At 39.1% G+C, this 18,992-nt stretch overlaps 1 protein-coding gene across 1 annotated transcript in view; it reads right to left on the reverse strand.

Moving 5' to 3' along the window:
- Positions 1-18,992, reverse strand: part of SYN3 (synapsin III) — a 227,151-nt gene that overhangs the window by 31,764 nt on the left and 176,395 nt on the right. The window contains exon 7 of the mRNA XM_039363924.1: positions 11,622-11,684. Coding sequence (XP_039219858.1) covers positions 11,622-11,684 — 63 coding nt within the window. The remainder of the gene's footprint in view (positions 1-11,621; positions 11,685-18,992) is intronic.

The following is an 18,992-nucleotide window of genomic DNA, read 5'->3' on the forward strand; positions in this document are numbered from 1 at the left end:
AGCAGGATTGGTCACATATGTGAGTGAAGGACCACAAAAAACCAAGATAACTGATTTGCTTATGTGGTCAATAAAAGTTGTACTTAACTGGAGGGCATCATTATTTTTATGCCAGAGTTACACAATTTGAATTCTAAAGTCACTGTTGGAGAACTGCAGTCCATTTAATAAGTTTGATACATGACTTAGAAGAGCAGGTTGCCGTTAACATCATATCAGGGCATAGATGACTCATGCTGGCACTTTTAGAGGAAACATTACTTGGCAATCGACTATATTTGAGCCAAAACTTTGATTCAATTTTCTTTCTTCTGCAATGCTGATCCCCTTTTTCCCCCTTTAAGTTTACATATTATTGGTACTCCAAATAAGTATAAAATGGAAAAGAGTGATATGCTTGACAGCAGTTTGATTCCTTCATCTTAGTGAGAACTATTTGTGCAGATGCAAATGTATATTAATCTGGTCTAAATCTATTAATATGAAATTATTTGACATTCAGAGTGGGTTTTTTTTTCTATGATTGTTAAAGCAGTGTCACAATATATTTTGTTATCAGTCAAGGATGTAAAATATTATTTTTCAAACTGTTGGCCTCCAAATGTGTTGGGATTTTAACTTCCAGAATATATCATGAAAGTCTGAATTTATTTGCAAATCATCAGATTGAGGAAGGCAGATAAAATCTGACCCCCATTTATCTATCTACAATATTATACAGTTCTAAAAACTTACTGCATTTACATAGCTTTTTTGGCAAGCCAAAAACAGTTGGAAACAGGGTAATCACATCTCAGGAATCCTTTAATTTGGATTACTGCACTCAGTAGGATGTTGACTTGGATTTCATGGCCTAAATGAAGCTCCCTGATCATCTTTCCATTTTGCTATTTGGGAGTATTACATGACAATGATTGGAACTCAGCTAATCTAATCCTCTGAAACTTCCAGTATGGGAAGACTCTCATGATTCCTTTCTTTGGAAAGATAGGAGCCACGGTGGCGCAGTGGTTAGAATGCAGTACTGCAAGCTAATTCTGCTGACTGACAGCAGTTTGATCCTGACTGGCTCAAGGTTGACTCAGCCTTCTTTCCTTCTGAGGTTGGTAAATGAGGAGCCAGATTGTTGGGGGCAATATGCTGACTCTGTAAACCACTTAGAGAGGGCTGTAAAGCACTGTGAAGCGGTATGTAAGTCTAAGTGCTATTGCTATTGCTATTTGACCAGACTGCAATATTATAACCAAGGAGTAAGCATCTTGCTTCTAAATACTATGTGAATACAGTTCTCTCTCATACAATGGCCAAGTAAAAAGAGTATGTGAAAGAGCAGAACCCTTATATTCTCTTGATTAGAGATTTCTTAGCTTTGAAATGTGTGTATGTATTTTGTGTGTGTGTGTGTGTGTGTGTGTGTGTGTTTCAAGTCTATGCTTGAGAATAGGAGTGATTGCTTATTGTTAAAATTTGATCCTCCATCTTTATTAATAGTATCATTTTTTCCAAATAAAAGTGACAATGTTAAATATTGTTAGTGATGCTATCTAATAGTGATGCTGAGATTAAAAGGATTAGACATTTCATGTCCAGAAAATGTTAAAATATTATGTTGTATCTATTTGAATATTTCTTTGAACTCTTTCCTATATTTATGAGCCAAATGACCCCCAAAGCAATTAATGTTCAAACAAACAAACAAACAAAGAAAATGCATGGTCTCACTATGCCTATTGCAACTTCCTGAATTTGTTTGTTTGTTTTTTTAGCAGATTTCAGCATCCAAATAAAAGGGTTCTGTGATGATCTGCTGAGGTCCAAGTAGATGAAGCATAATTGTATATTATCTTTGTCTGGTGAAGGGTCAGTTATGATTACATGAAATCAGTTTACGTACAGTTTATATTTCTTTATACAACCACATACAAAAGAAGTAACTGCAGAAAAATGTTGCGGATTTGAGGAAAATACACATACTGTACTTCTTACATCTCACATCTTCAATAAGTTAGAAAAGTTCAGGAAAAGCACTGGAGTATTTTGCACTGCAACTTTGGATTTACCTAGGACCCCTCAGCATTTTATCATTATACATATCCATTTTGTCATTTTACGTGTACCCATTTAAGTCCCCGCTCAATTCATAGATTCTGTGCCTTTTAATTAACAGGCAAGGCAAAGCTGAATTCAGACAGGTAGGTAGGTCTGTTGGTTAGAGAAGCCAAAGCTGCCTTAAGGCTGGCTGTTGCGGACAATTCACCTTATGCCACACTCATAAGTGTGCTTGCACTGCTGACTCTACTTCGATGATATGCATCAGAACAAGGAATGTTATTGGCAATTGGTTTCTAAATTCCAGCTAAATTCCAGCTAATGTTAGCTGCCTCATGCAAAGCCTTTGATAATTCACAGACTGGCTGCTTTTTGAATTTTTATTATTTTTTTAAAAAAATAGAAAAGTAATTTTGGGTGGGTAATCAACAGCTATCAATATGCGAACTGCAGGCACTTGTGCAATGTGCAGGCAACTGTTGATGAACATTATATGAACGATGGGATATCTTAGTGCTGAAGTGACGAGCCTGAATACAAGTGCCCATATTTCAGAGTTGGGAAAGGAAAATTCAGCAGAGACCAAAAGCTCACTTTAAAACTGAGTATTGAAAAAAATATTTTAAAAAATCAAGGCAGAAGAAAATGAAAGATCAGCCCTATCTGTGGCTCAGGAAATTAAGTTCATATGTTACTCATGACTTTATTTCCTAGATCATTGTCAATGTTTTCCCCTTCAATTCCATTAACTTTTTTTGTAAGGGGGGGCTTAATTAGGTTATAAATGAAAAGCGAAAGTATCTGGACTACAGATGTATACTTTGGCTCCTTTCAGATAGAAGGAAATGGAAATTTAAAGAGTGGGTTTGTTCCATGGAACACACACTGCAGATTACTTTTTATTTTGATCTCATAAGTCTTAGGTTGCCTATTCAGTTTGAGTTCATCTAATTTGGTGTTCAATAAACACATTTCTAAACTTTGTGCTACAAACTGTATTTTGGGTTGGAGCCCCTACAGCTAAATTATGAAATTGATTTCAAATTTGATAGATCTTTTTCCTTTCTCTGAATATAAGCAGCTCTATATTAAGATAAGGTTCTAATAATTTGTTATGAGTTTTGTAGATAAAAGGTAGCAAATCTTCAGTAAACTAAACAAAGACTTTGGTTCCATCCATAAAAAGCAAGGTGTGGTTTGACAAAAAGGAGGTAGCTTTTGGCCAGTGATCAGACTGAGATTGTCATATATTAGTAAAGATGTATGGAATTGTTATTTATTTAATTGCAAAAAGGGAAATCTGTAGAACTCAGGGTGTAGATATGAGTAATCTAATTAGTTTTAATATAATGATGAGAGAGAGAGAGAGAGAGGAGTTGCAATATGCTGGACATTGGTGTGAATATTCAATAATACATAAGAAGTCTGAATCAAACATTGTTTTCCTGTATTCCTGTTTCCTGAGAATGTATAGTATGTGACTTTTAAATGTTTTGAGATTTAAATATGAGATTCTAGCAATCTTTAGCTTGGAATATAAAGAATCACTTTAGCTTCAGATTTTACTGAACTGACACCATCTTGTCTATGATCTCTCTATGATTTTCAACCTGTATCTGCTGCAGATAAAAACATGTACTGCTCCACTGAGATACATAAATATGAGATAATGACACTCTAGGCTCAGGATCTGATACTACTCTTAATTGTAGATTTTTTCTAGGTTCGGATTCTACTGTATACATGGTTTGAAATTTCAGCTTAATTGCCAAGGAAAGTATGAAACACAATATTTTTATTCTTTTATTAATCCATATTTATTACAATTATTTATAACGATCATTTGAGATTATTAGCTTTTCCAAAATGAATTACATGTTGTAAATAAAAACAGAATAAATACTAGTGTCTTCCCACAAGACTATTTGTGGTAGGGTCCAATTGGGAAATGTAGAAGGAAAAGTCCAGCTGAATAGGGTTATGGGATGGTTTTTATATGTCTTCTTGTCTTTCTCATCACAAATATTATTTACATATATTATACAATAATTTAGAATCTGGAGCATATTTTGATTTGCAATACTATGAAGTTCCTTTCAAGAATATATATTTCATACCCACAAATATGAACACAACCATTAGCTCAGTCTGATATATGTTCTACTAATTTTTCATTTCAGCTTTCCAAGACCTTCCATTTAGAAACCAAAGACTTAATTATTTTGCAAAGAAGTCTTGCCAAGAAACCAACTATAAATCTTCTTACACAAAGAATTTTAAAGCTCAATCACAATGCTTCAATTATTTTAATCTACAAGAGGTTTATTCTGAATAACCCATATTACTAATAATTTCCAGATACTGACACTGTGACACAATGTCTTTATATTCAGAAAAAGATTTAATAATTGAGCTCATTATTTGAGAAGTCTGTAATTTACAGCAATAAGTGTAGCTGCTAAAATGAATCAGAATGTGTGTGAATGGGACGCTTAACCTGTGTTACATCTGAACTTATTTGCCCTCCTTTAAAGAAAATATTTTTCTGTTGTCAGCTAGACTTTTCCACTTTACCTTTTGAAAACAGTTTTTCATGCTTCAGAATCATTTATTTCTAGCCTTGGAAAAAGCATGATGATGAAAAAGCTTTCCCCTCTAAAAGACTTGGTGTTTAAACAAGACATTAATGGTCCTCCTTATTTTTGGTTACATGTAAAAAAAACAAACAAAAAACCCAAATCCCCAAAGCATGGAAATAAAACTCCACCCTAAATAATGCAAATAGTAACTACAAATAACTAAATGTTGATCATGAATTGCCTTAAATATGTACTTTAAAAAAACAAGAAACATGTGGCTAATAAGGATCTGAAGAAATCTCTTTATTTGATCTAATTTTAGAAGCCTAAAAACAAAGTTAAAGTTACAAAAATACACATTACCCATAAATAGGAAATGTACTTTCCCTTCACTCTAAAACTGGCATGACGCTGTTCCATGATCTGGTCAAAGAAAGGTGAAGATTCTATTTGAAGGAATGTGGTACAATTGTGAACCAAGTTACCATATAACTAGCATGTATTTTCACAATGTGTTTTAAGTTGCATATAGATATAGTGACATTTGGAGACATATGCTGTCCCCTCATTTTCTGTCAGTAATAGATCTAGAGAACAAATTTGCTGTTTTCCACAAGCTCCTAAAAAGAAGCTACTTCAGAGTGCTTGCCTGATTTGAGCTATTGCATCTTTTATTTTCTTTTTACTTTCTTGCGGTTTTGTTTGTTAAATTTTTATGGGGTTTTGTTTATACAATATTATATTATTTTCTATATGAGATGCTAAGGAATCAGATGATGACTCTAGAAGTAAAAAAGCTACTTCAGCAGGATCTGTGGAATGTCGGCCTCAGGAGACACAAAACCAAAAATCCCCTGATGCTACTTGTCCCTGAGCAGCAGGAACAGTTGGATGATGAAGGCCTCCCAGCCCCTGCAACCAGTGAGTAGAGGGATGAACAGAATAGTGACATTCTATCAGGTTCCTTGCCAAGCATGGGAATAAATCTCTTGATTAGAGACAGCTGGCTACAGCCTGATTTAAGATGCAGCCATGACTCATGATTCCTTGTTGGAAACCACCATCTGATGTTTGGGTCTTGCATGATGTTTGTGTCTGTATGACAGCCTTGACCTATATCTTGGAACTTCGGTTAAATAAAATCCGTTCAGGCAAGTTTCTTTCAAAGACTCTGTTTTGCTTGCATTCCTTGTCTGCTGGTATATTATGGCCTTAACTAAACTGTTAGCAAATGAGTGTATAATTGGAACTTGAAGCAGGATACCTGGGATACTTTAATGGCATGGTACATCCTGGCTAGTATTACATAAATATGGAATGGGATGAGTTAAAATTCAGCAGATTCATTCTTAAGAACATGTAGCTTTTGTTATTAATCTGTTTATATCTTTTGAGATTTCTTGATTTACATGTAAATCAAGTTCAATTCATTAATAGAATTTAGGTTGCAAAGGTGGCGGGCTGAAGAACTGTGAGGCTGATTTGAAATAAAAATGTGCTATTTATATGACATCATTTATGTTATGAGTTGGAAGGTTGGTAATGGGAAAATATGTATTGAGGAATTAGAAAGTAACTTTGCAAGCTACATTATGAAAAATATTTAGTCCCATGCTTTGTATCTCTTCTTAAAATATTTTCTTTGAAAAAAATATTTGCCAGCTCAGTAATTCTTGTCCATAGTTCTATAAATTGAACTATCAATTTGGTCGTTCTCTGATAGTAGGTATTAGAGGAGTTTTCATTGTGTGGGTAATCTGTTTCCATTTTCTGGTATCCAGACCAGAAAAAGAATATACCCATCTTCCAACAAAATGAATACTCATGCAACTTTATCAAAATATCAAAAAATACCTGATCATTCAATCCACTACAACACAACCAACACAAGCTATGAAAAGACTAATACTGCCATACACCAAAAATATCTCAAACAATCTAAAGAGTATTGCAATTACACAGCATCACTGTAGTACACAAACCAACTCAAGCCCTCCAAAACATTTTAAGTAAACCAAAAGACCAAATCAGACAAACAATCAAGCAATGAACAATAGGCTAATCAAGGAACTACTAAGGAGAAAACAACAGCCCTAGTAACACTGACAGGACAATTCCATTCCTTTCTAGTACTGAAAATGTTACTTAGTTTGGTAATGAAATGTCTGCAAGCAAACAACCGGGCTCAGAGAGCACCAGGTATTCTAGAGGGTACAAGCTTTGTCTGGCAGGGAGACAAAATAAAGCAAAGAACTGAAAATGCTTCCTGCAAGAAATCCAATAGTAATATGATTCTCCTAAAAATCTGATGGGGAAAAGCGTTAATACTGTGAACCTTCATCTTATTTCAGTCTCCCTCTCTCTGTAAATAAACTATATACCACAGAAATGTTGAAAGCCTCAATGAATCCTTTCAGAAAATAAGTCTGGGTCAGCATGGGTACACTGAAAAATCTTACCATTAAGAAGTGAAATATATAAACATAACCATCTGAAGATACTGAATATTTACTTCTGACAATTTTGATTACACAGTTAAACTAGTGAAGGAAAACTTCTACAGGTGTCCCTGAATTGGAGATAATTGTGTGGATATAGATGGCTTCATGTACTTGATAGACATTTGCCTCCCATATGATGATATAATGGACACATTAGTTTATATAAAATTGAAGTCAAAGACCAATAAGATATTTTCAGTGCATACTTCTGGATAGATATAGATAAATTGTAAGATCAGATCCAGGAAAGGCAGTTATCTTAAGTTACTTTATATGGGATTACTGTAGAGGCTTTTGCATAGGTGAAGATAATAAATGGACTTGCCAAGGATTGAATTGCCCTCTTAAGATGTGGCATCCAATTAAAAGGGAGCATCCTAATTACTGGCTTCCTTTTAATATAAAATGAAACAGAATACATCAGAGCAGCAATAAAACACAGCAAGCTAGTTTTTTTTTGGCTTTTAGAATTCCAAGGGTTGCACAGCAGGAAACTTTGGCTATGACAGCCAAACACAGGAACTTATCTGATTTCTAAATTGCTCTGAACTCCTGATCTGTTGCCAGGTAGATTTAAAGTTCCTGCCTGCCGGTTCAATCCACAGTTGGCATTAGATAAAATAAATACACATTGCATTAACAAATCATCTCTCTCTCTGCCCTTCAGTCAAAAAAGTACCATAGAAGGTGATATTATAGAAGAAATGTTGAACTACATTGAAGAGCACTTGGACAATTTCATGCTCAAAAACAATACATCAACCCTAAAAGATGGAATTGCTTAATCAGTCAATCAATTGACGTGATGACATATGGTTGTGAAACTTGGACAATGCAGAAGTTAAAAGTTGTATAGTTAAAAGCATGAAATGGCAAATACTTAACATAGCATAAGCATAAGGTAACAAAAAAAGTGTATAGATCTGCCAAAAGACTGGCAGATAGTTAAATAGGTTGCCTCATGGAAATGGAAATGGGCTGGCTGAATCTCTTGATGAACATACCAGTGCTGGAAAACAATAATCCTTGATTAGATGTAAACTGACCTTAAGAAACCTGCCCCTCAAAATACAGGGAACTTGATATCATTAAATTTAAAAGTATTGGTAGATTATTAATCAGAAATTTCTAATGAGTCTAAAGGTTGATAGAAGAAGCCATTTGAAAGTCATAAACCCTGACAAGTAAATTTCATACAAATATGAAAAGCAGAAGTTGCTAGCTAACTGAAACTGCAAGTAGAGGAAATACAAAAACTGAGGATAAAGTTTAGAGCTTAAGGTAGCAAAGGTATAACCGCAAACAAATATAGAGATAATTATAAGAATTGAGCTTTGTTGACAGAAAATTAGATGGCGATAGATAGGATATGCACAAAGGGGCTTCCTGGAACATGGGGAGGGGGCAGTGGTTTTAGGTGAACCGAGTTAGTTTATTGGATGATTAGGGAAGGGGCATTGAGTGCAATAGGGGAGGTGGGAATCTACGTCGAGGTAGGATATAAAAATGTGTCAAACAGCTCTTTAAGGTGTGGCTGAACTCCTACGTGTGTTTCAGTTTACCAAGCCTTTGCAAATGCTTCTTTTTAAATAAAACTTTGTTGCTGGAATTCCAATTGAGGCATGGAGAGTACGGCTGATGGGTGAGCACATAGCACACGTGCACACAGACTCTGCTGTTTTCGGCGGCGCTTCTGATCAGCTGCAGTGTGCTGTGGAGAGCAAGGCTGATGCAGGCTAGGCAGGCTTGCAAAGAAACTCCGTTGTTTTTGGCAGTGCTTCTGATCAGCTGCAGTGCACTGTGGAGAGTAAGGCTGATGCGGGCTGGCAGGCTCCGCTTTTTTCGGTGGGGCTTCGGTGCCTCGCTGGTGGGGTTTTGGGGATGATCAATCCACATTTGTGGCGTGGCTGCCAACCAATCACTGCGCCCTCCTCTCAGGAGGGCAACACCAGCAGCCAATGCCATAGCAGGAAAAGTGGAAGGCAACGCTGCCCACCAGACCCACCTGGTGGCACAGTAACTGCACTTCTCCTCAGCTCCAGGGAGCTTGTGCAATGGAAACTTGACGGTAAGGGGCATGGGGCACTCGCTGAGGGAGCTCGGGAAACGGGCCAGGTGGGGGGAGCTGCCAATGCCGCTGTCCTGAGGCTTGGCAGATCCCTCCCCAAGCAGCCATGATTCCCCTTCCCAGCCAGCCAGCCACCATCCCCTGACCTACTCTTTGCCTGCCCGGCCAGCTGGCTCAAAACCTCACCACTCTTCTCCTTGGTGGCAGCAGCCTAATGCACCTGAGCAAGTTGCTGGCAATGCCGGCCCGAGGCACAAAGGGGAGGGGGAGGGAGAGGCAGACAGTGCAGCAACTTGGGTACCTTGGCTCCATCCAAGTTGAAAGCTGAGGTGCAACAGCGCATTACTCTCAAACAATAAGAGCCAGGTGTGTTGCTCGCTCGTGTGCTCCTACCTTATTGAGAGCAATCCCGCTGTTGCGCCTCTGCTTTTCTTCAACTCAGATGGAGCTGCTGGTGGCCGCTTGAGTGGGGAGGACAAACTTTGCTGCTGTTGCTGCTGGGCTGCGGCAGGGTGCTCTGTCCTGGGGGGAAAGCAGTGGCAGCCTAACCCTAATCCCCACCCTGTTTCCTCCCTCGTCTCACCTCACACTGCAGGACAAGCCTCCTACCCACCACCCCACCTGCCAGAGACCCCCTGGATCTCCCCCAACCCTGCCCGCCCCCCACAGGCATACCTCTTCAGGAGCAACATTGAGGTGGCCATACCCATCATGGCCATGCCCACCCAGTCTGCTGTGACTGATGTAGCCACGCCCACCCAGTGGGCATGCCCACCCAGCATCCAGCGATACATAAGTGGGTTTGGGTTGCAGTTTGGGCACTCAGTCTCTAAAAGGTTCACCACCACTGGACTAGAAGCATTTGAAATGTGGATTTACAGGCGGCTGTTACATATAAGCTGGGTTGACAAGATCAGAAATGAGGAGGAGATAAGCCGCCTGGAAAAACCAAGGGAAAACATCAAAGCAATTAAAAAATGAAAGTTAGAATATTTCAGATATGTGATGTGACACCCAGAAAAATACGCCATACTCCATTTAATCGTGCAGGGAAAGATTGAAGGCAAACGAGGACCAGGAAGAAGAAGAACATCATGGCTTCAAAATCTAAGGGGCTGGTTTGGACAAAACTCAGCAGCACTTTTTCGTGCAGCTGCTGATAAAAACAGGATCGTCAACGTGATCAACGTCTGATAATGGATATGGCACAAGAAGAAGAAGATACGTATATGTATATGTATATATGTGTGCATTCATTTCTTACAAGGTTTGTTGCCAAGCAGAGAAAGTGCTTGTTAGATTGAAGAGGTTTTAACTTTCTCCTCATGAATAAATTGCCACTTAAATTCAAATTCAAGTTATTTGCCTTGGAACAAACAAGATACTGATATAGAAATAGAACTCTGGGGAAAATGGCTTATTAGGCCAAAAAACTAAGTTATAGAAATGATGACCTAACAACTTTCTATCACTTGAGCCAGATCTGAATAATCATTTGTAGCTGTGTCTGAAAATTATTCTCAGTAATAAGATACCGTTATTTTCAATGCCAGCAGATATCCTACTGTTTATTTTTGCTTTATTTCATTAAAACTGAATGCACACAGATATATGTGCAAGAAAAAGAGGAAAAAAGCAAGGGTATTTTGTTGTATTGCTGCTAAAGGCTCTACAATTAAAAATTCTGCTTACACAATGAAAGACAGAACATAGCTTTCCTGTGAAACAATTATCTCCGATATGTTTCCAGGTTTTGTGAATTTACCCTGGAATAAAATATATCTGCTCTCATCACATTATATTTCCTGTAAATGTTTTTTTTTAATTTCAATAAATCTGTATCCGTAGCAGAACATACAGATTGAGCCATAGTTTCATTCCATGCAGCATTAACCTTGTGAACTCTCAAGCTTCCTCCTTCCGTTATATATTCAAGATGGACAGTATTTAATATTTATTTGCTACATATATGTAGGGATGTGGATCTATACATATGTTGTTCATAGTATGTTTAAGTGTGTGTCATGTATGTGTTTCACTTTGAGAGCAGGCAACTAAATTTCATTTTTGATGTGTGCCGTTGTGCCCACAGTAAAAAAAAATGACAATAAAGGTTATCTTATCTTATCTTATCTTATCTTATCTTACCTTACCTTACCTTACCTTACCTCACCTCACCTCACCTCACCTCACCTCACCTCACCTCACCTCACCTCACCTCACCTCATCTTATCTTATCTTATCTTATCTATATCCTGTATTCTAGATAATAACCATCTGTTTCTTTCATATGGTCTGGCCAACACAATCAATATATGGACTTACCTCTTTTGATGAAAGGCTGAAACAAAGATTTTAGAAATTTGACTTATTGGACTGAAGAGACTCTGGTCTATCATATTCATGTGAGAATGTCTTCCTTACCTTTCCCATTCCTGCATGAGCATGTCCTAATTTGATGACCATTGGGAAAACTGGAGTTGTGAGCTGAAAGTGGGAAAAAAGTCATTGTCAAAGTAGAACACGAAAGCCTGTTTCAATGTTGTGATTTCAGTCTGGATATATCTAACAGATCCTGGAAGCATTTGGTTATAATATGAATAAAAAGAAAATAGGTCTGACAGTCCTATGGAAAATGAAGCTTTCAACAAGCATTTCCCAACAACTTTTGTCAATATCTGCTGGAGAACAAAGCCTAGATGTGTGGCAGATGCACATGAGTGCACATGAATGTTTTTTTTTACTATTTCACAGAGTCTTCAGATGTGCAGGCTTTTTAAGTAGCTGCCACGCACTCTGCTTAGATATTGGTGAAAGTTATTTGGGGATTTAAAAATATGTTAAATCTGCTATCACCAACTGTTGTGTACAAGTCTTCCAACTTCTATTTGAGCCATTATATTTATTTGTTGTTAAATTTGGTATGTCACCATTCAAAAACAGATTGTTCCAGGAGACTTCATAACAAATTAAAATTGCAAAATAAAAATGTAAGAACAGTTTGCATTAATATAAAACAATAAAAACATATTCATTTAAACAGCTTTTACAGCATTTTTGTTTGAAGTTAGCATATTTTATTCACAGCATACAAATTGAAAATGTATTTTAACTTGCTAAAATGCAATAAAAGGGAATACTTGCTGGGAAAGGCAAAACAGAGTTAGAGGACTATCACTGAAAAAGTTGTTTTGGCTAGGCACTGATGTCATCAACAAGGAAAGGTTCCAATATCAAGGCTCTGAAGGTCTTAGTGTACATGTAAGAACTTAGTGAAATTAATTTATTTATGTATGAATTTATCCAACAAATGTATATGGTCACCTATCTGTTCAAAAAAAACTTTAGTGATGAACAAAATAAGAAAATTTTTAAAAAAGAAAAAGAAAAAACAAATTAAACCCCATCAAGGCTTAGTTAAAGCACCACAAGACTGATCAGGTACACCTGTATTAGAGCCATCCCCCTGCCCCCCGCCAAAGAACATACTGGACTAAATGCCTGGGGAAAGAGCCAGACACTTGTGAAAGACTAATAGACTTGGGACTGTTGTGTTTGGGGAAAGAAGCTATTCCATAGGGCAGGTAATATGACAGAAAAGGAGCATTCCGTGAGACATACCAATTGACATTGTTTCACTGAAGGTACCTGGACTATGCCCATTCTGTCAAATCTGGTGAGATGGTGAATGCCACTGCAGATTAATTTGGTCCCATGCCATGAGGGCTTTAAAGATGACAGCCATCAATTTGAATTGTGCTTGGAAGCTCACTGGCTACCAGTGTAGTTCTCATTGCAGTGGTGCTTTATAGGTGTACTGCAGTGTGCCCAATCTACATATGCTGCTGCACCCTTGATTAGCTGAAGCTTCCAAAAGCTCTTCAAAGGCAGCCTCACATAGAGCATGTTGCAATGATTCAATTGGGGGGGGGGTTGACTAAAGCATGAGTAATTGTGATTAATGCCTCCTGATCTTCAAATGGGAACTACTGCTACACAACAAATTAATGTACAAGCTCTCCTGGCCATGGCTACCACCTGTTCCTTGAACAGAAACCATGCATCCAAGGGAAGCCCCAGATTTCAGATACTGTAGTTTGTACCTGTGAAAGTCTTTGTAAGTTAATACCACCTCTTTGAACTAGGATCAGAGATGAACAGAAAAGTTCTTATAAAACTAGATTAATATGTTTATAATGCTCATTTCTATTTAGAACACTTTTATTTTATATTAACTGAAGTATATGGATAACTTTCAAGGGCAAGCCCACATGTAAATACTTTAAAGTAAACTAAATGTGTTGCTGCTAGGACACTAATTACTGTACAAGGTTATCTCTGTCCAACAAGGATGATAACAGGCAGATCAGTGTACTGGGGTAAAAGGCACTCTGTGTCACAGTAGATGCTTAGGCCTCTAATGACCATGAAAGTTCTAGAAGGTCTCCAAGCTATAAACTTAATTACTTAGAGGCCTGCAGGCAATTCCAGAACATGCTGAATGCCACTGTGCTGGACAGATAATAAGCTTTCCACTAACTGCGTTCTGGCTCATTTGGACTGAGCTGCCATTTGTTGGCCTTACCCAGTCCATAATGTTGATTCAACACTTTCACTGCCGGTCCTAGATCTGATGAAAAGAGACAGAGCTGCATGTCACTAGCATATTGATGATACTTCATTCTAAATCTTAATATGATCTCATCAGTGGTGGAATTCAGCCGGTTTGCACCATTTTGGCAGAACTGGTAGCTAATTTTTTGTTGCCCGCGCCCAGAATGGACTTCTGGAAGCGGCATCCACACAGAGAACCAGTTGTTCACATATTTGAATCCCACCACTGGATCTCATGCAAAAGCTTCATATACATGATAAAAAGTCTTGGGAATAAAAAGAACTTTTAGAACCTTTTTTGTAGCCGGTTGAGAGTCTCTTCCTTCTTTGTGAGATTTTTTGAGTTATGGGCTTCAATATAGTCTTCACTTTACCACCAACCAACCTTGCTTTTAGGAAAAGTTAATTACAGTAAAGTTCTAGCAAGCTTTTAGCCTAAAAGCTGTTTGGGGAATTATCATAGTTAGCTGACTGCCATTGTTATTATGGATCATTTTGTGTTTTTTGCATTGTATGCTGTATAATGCCCAGAGTCTGTAAGGACTGGAACAGCTTATAAATATTTTTACAAAAATAAATAAGATTGGAGCTGCTAAAATTCCCTCTCTGTCCTCCTGAATCTTTTTTTTCCTTTGCTGACCAGCATGATGGGGAAAAAGTATCAAAAAGTATTAAAACTTAGTATTTTAGATTCATCAAATACGGTGATGAAAATTATGTTTAGTTTTAAAAACCAATAAAATATATTATTTCTGTTCAATTATCAAGTTGTTCTTTGAAGAAAAACCTGGTATGATCTAAATATAGAATGGAGAATGTTATCTCCATCTGTAGCAATTTTCTATATAAGGATATTTCAGTAATTATTTTCCACTAAAGCTTTCTGTTCCATTATGTAGATCCTCAGTAAGAAAGGTCGTCAAGTAACAAACTTCCAATATCTTACTTCATTCTTGAAATTAAGAATAACTCGTAGTGCAGAGTTCCAAATTCCCATAATCATGAAGACCACATGAGGATTAATGAGAGAGCAAGGCTATCATAGCCATGGCCAGGGTCAGAACCTGCTCCCCCCAACAATATTGCAAATACCACTCTTGTCTGATATAGCTTTAGAGTGGGAAAGCATTGCTTTGCATCTAGGCAGACTAAATTGAGGAGTGGTTACACACCTAGCCCCACATTAAGGAAATGTCAGAGGTAGGGCCAAGTTGGGATCTGTTTCCCATTGCTAACAACATTGCTGATACAGTTCTTCCTGGTTATGAGAGTCACATGGCTCACTTGTGAGTCTCACACATTTCATGCGAAACTCACATGATATGGGTCACATTCTTGGATTGTCCTGGCTGAGCTGAATTTTTCAATCTAAAGCTAGGGCAAAGAGGAATTGCAGCAATGGCTATAGTGATCATAAAGCAAACCATCTCTGGCCTTAATTATGAAGGCAAAGTCTGCACAAAATGACCCAGAGAATTGCATGCAGCCTGGCAGTGAATCCCAGATTCCTATTTTAGATGGGTACACACAGTGTAAGATATATATACAAACTCTGGTTGTGCATCTTTAGCCATAATAGTCTGAGGAAAATTACATTGTAAAGAATCTACCTGTAAAAAAATAGCAGTAAGTGCTTTCAGCATACTACTTTTGTTTTTCCATATCCATTTAAAAAGAATTTCAGGTTGCAATGTTGGAAAATATTTCTGCCCAATGTCTTAGGAGTTCTACTAGAAGACTAGCAATTCTGCCTGGATCAGCTATCCTCAGTCTAGTATCCTTTATGTATTTGGACAACTATTTCCAGAACTTGTTCTTGCCACATTAACTAGAAATTCTCGGATTCAGTAAGATGCTGAAGACTGGTCTAGATGAACAAAAGATTTGACCGTTTCATATACAGCAGTGCCTGGAATAGGAACATTTCAATGACAGAATAGTTTCCTATTCCCAAAGACCAGGTGCTAGAATCTTGTGCAAGAGCTCATACAAGAATGTCAAAACCTTGTGAAATTTCAGAAAATGTTATTTGTTTACAAAATGTCAGAGGACAAATTTGTGATCTGATGGGTTTTTTTGGCACCTGTCAGTTCTGCACTGCTAATCCTGTTTCTTAGATTTGCTGTAAGAATATAATGTGTCATGTAAAATATGTTGAACATTTTAATATACTATAGGTAGTCCTTGACTTACAACAGTTCATTTAATAACCATTCAAAGTTACAACAGCTTAGAAGGACACTAAATGTCTGTTTAAGCACTACACCTCATTCTAAAGAAATGTCATGCCACTAAAAAGAAAGCATTTAAAAGCATAATGAATACTATGGTTTTACCAATAAATGGATGAATCGGGTGCTGATTGAGACTCTCTGAGGAAGCATTCCATAAGCAGGTATTGTTATGTCCTGAGCCTGTGCAAGCAGGCTCGGGGCATTGCAAACGGTCCTGGGCAGGTGCAAGCTGCCCGGGACCAGACAGGCTGTTGCCAGCACTTGGGCGCATGCGCAGGTGCTGGCGTGCCAAAAGTTTCAGATTGACCCGGGAATGGCCTATAAAAGAGGCCGGGAGTTTTGGGCGGTGTCGGCGTCTTGTAACCAGTATGCTGAACTGAAATAAAGAAGTTCCTGAGAACTACAACTGCTTCTTGTGTCATTGCCATTTCGCGAAGGATGCAACACTGGCGACGAAGGTGGGATGCCTTACATCAACAGAAGAAAGGTGTAAGCTTACCCGAGTGAGTCCTGAGCGGCAGGAACGGCGTTGACTCGGCAGCTACCCGCCAATCCAGCGAGCATCGGGGATAGGCTGGCTGATAGATCCTTCCTTTCTACAAAATGGCAAAAATTGGAAGGCTTTCGGAATTCGACGTCTCACATCCGGAGAGGTGGGAGTCCTACGTAGCCAGGGTGGAAAACTATCTCAAGGTAAATCAAGTAAGGGAAGATAGTTTAAAGGCTGCCACCCTGCTGTGCGTTTGCGGTCAAGACGCATTCGAAATCGCTGAGAACATAGCAGCACCTATACCTCTAGAATCTGTCAGCTACACAGATCTCAAAAAGCTACTAAAGGAGCACTTCCAGCCCAAGTTGTCCGTCATCGTGTGGCGCCACACCTTCGAACAGAGGGATCAACGACCCGGAGAATTGGCCAAGGAATACATTGCCGCGCTGAGAAAAGCCGCTAAACACTGCGAGTTCAAGGACCTCGAAAAACGACTGAGAGATAGATTTGTATGCGGACTAAGGCATAGGGAGTTACAGCAGAGACTTTTTGCCAAAGAAGACTTATCATTCCAAGATGCCTTGAGAGAGGTTACTGCAGAAGAGGCAGCGGGTGGCGCCATCAAGAACATGCGGCTGATCAGAAGCACTCCAGACGCTACGTCCATGCACCAGGAAGGAGTCCAAAGGAACTCAGAGGAGGACCCTGACGATGAAGTAGACCATCTCTACCCCACGAAGGAAGGGAAACAGAAAGGAAGCTCTTCAGCTCTCCTCAAGTGCCTCGGTTGTGGAGGTTGCCACAAGAGAACCGACTGCAAGTTCCGCTCCGCTATCTGCAGGGCATGCGGAAAACAAGGACACATTGCAGCTGTGTGCCTGGGCCGTCAGAAGGTACAACCTCAGGAAGAATTGCGCCTGAAAGGTACCAGGGTTCCCAGCCAAAATAGGGTGGGGTTTTGCGCTTCGCGAAGAAGCATCTATAGACAGGCACACACAAGCCCATTAAGAAAAAGCTGTCACTTAAGGTGAAGCTACAAGGGGTTCCATTGGCTATGGAACTGGATACGGGGTCTACACTTTCAATCATTTCCATGCATACGTTTAGGAAGATTTGTTCTGGCAGCGGAACTCAGGCCAAGTTGAGGCCTTCCGACATTGTGTTAACAGATTTTCAAAACTCCAGAGTGTGTGTTAAGGGGGAGGCCACCCTTAACGTACAGTATAAGGATTTTGAAGGTCCACTAGATCTAATAGTAGTAGGGGGTGAACGAATGAATCTCATAGGACTCGATTGGTTTGAGTCCTTGGGAATACACGTCACAGGGCTCAACAGTCTGCAAACACTTGACATACAAGAAGTCTGCAAAGAATTTGCAGATGTTTTCAGCCCCCAGCTGGGCACATACAAAGGACCCCCCATGTCACTAAAGCTAGACCCCACTGTCACTCCCATTAAAATTAAAGCAAGAAGGGTCCCTTTTGCTTTAAAGGGTAAAATTGACACGGAGTTGGACAAATTGATTCAGCAAGGAGTTCTAGAACTTGTCGACTCCAGTCCCTGGGAAACGCCCATTGTCACGCCTCTCAAGGCAAATGGAGACATTCGCATCTGTGCTGATTACAAATGCACTCTGAATAAGGCATTGCAGCAACATGCCTATCCTGTCCCTGTGGTCAGTCATATTCTGGCCTCCCTCAAGGGGGGGCGCCTTTTTGCAAAGCTTGACCTAGCTCAGGCGTATCAACAGCTGCCTGTTGATAATGATGCTGCTGTAGCTCAAACCATTGTGACCCAGAGGGGGGTATTCAAGGTAAAGAGGTTACAATTTGGAGTAAATGTCGCTCCTGGAATTTTCCAAAGCGTAATGGAAAACACACTACGGGGTATACCAGGGGTTTGCCCCTATTTTGATGATGTCTTAATTGCAGGAGACTCTACACACAATTTAGCTGAGAGATTAAGGGCTGTTCTGCTAAGGTTCAGGGAAACGGGCCTCAAACTTAAGAAGGACAAATGTAAAATTGGTGTGCCTTCTACTGATTTTCTGGGATTCAAAATTGATGCTACTGGGATTCACCCTGCTGAATCCAAACTGAATGCTATTATGCATGCTCCTAGGCCGAAGTCTAAGGCCGAACTACAGGCTTTTCTGGGCCTTCTGAATTTCTATAATTCCTTTCTCCCACATAAGGCTAGTGTAGCTGAGCCTCTTCACAGGCTATTGGACAAACAGGCAGTGTGGCAGTGGTCACAAAAACACGAAGCAAGTTTCAATGAGGTCAAGGCCTTACTCACTTCTAACAGTGTACTTGCACATTTCAATGAATCCCTTCCTGTGTGCATCGCTTGTGATGCTTCTCCTTATGGGGTGGGAGCCGTACTAAGCCACCTCAGATCAGATGGAACTCAGGTTCCTGTTGCATATTACTCCAGAACCTTGTCTTCTGCTGAGCG

This window comes from Crotalus tigris, unplaced genomic scaffold (genome assembly GCF_016545835.1).
Source record: "Crotalus tigris isolate CLP2741 ecotype Arizona unplaced genomic scaffold, ASM1654583v1 scf7180000019630.4133010339:1179603, whole genome shotgun sequence".
Taxonomy (NCBI): Eukaryota; Metazoa; Chordata; class Lepidosauria; order Squamata; family Viperidae; genus Crotalus; species Crotalus tigris.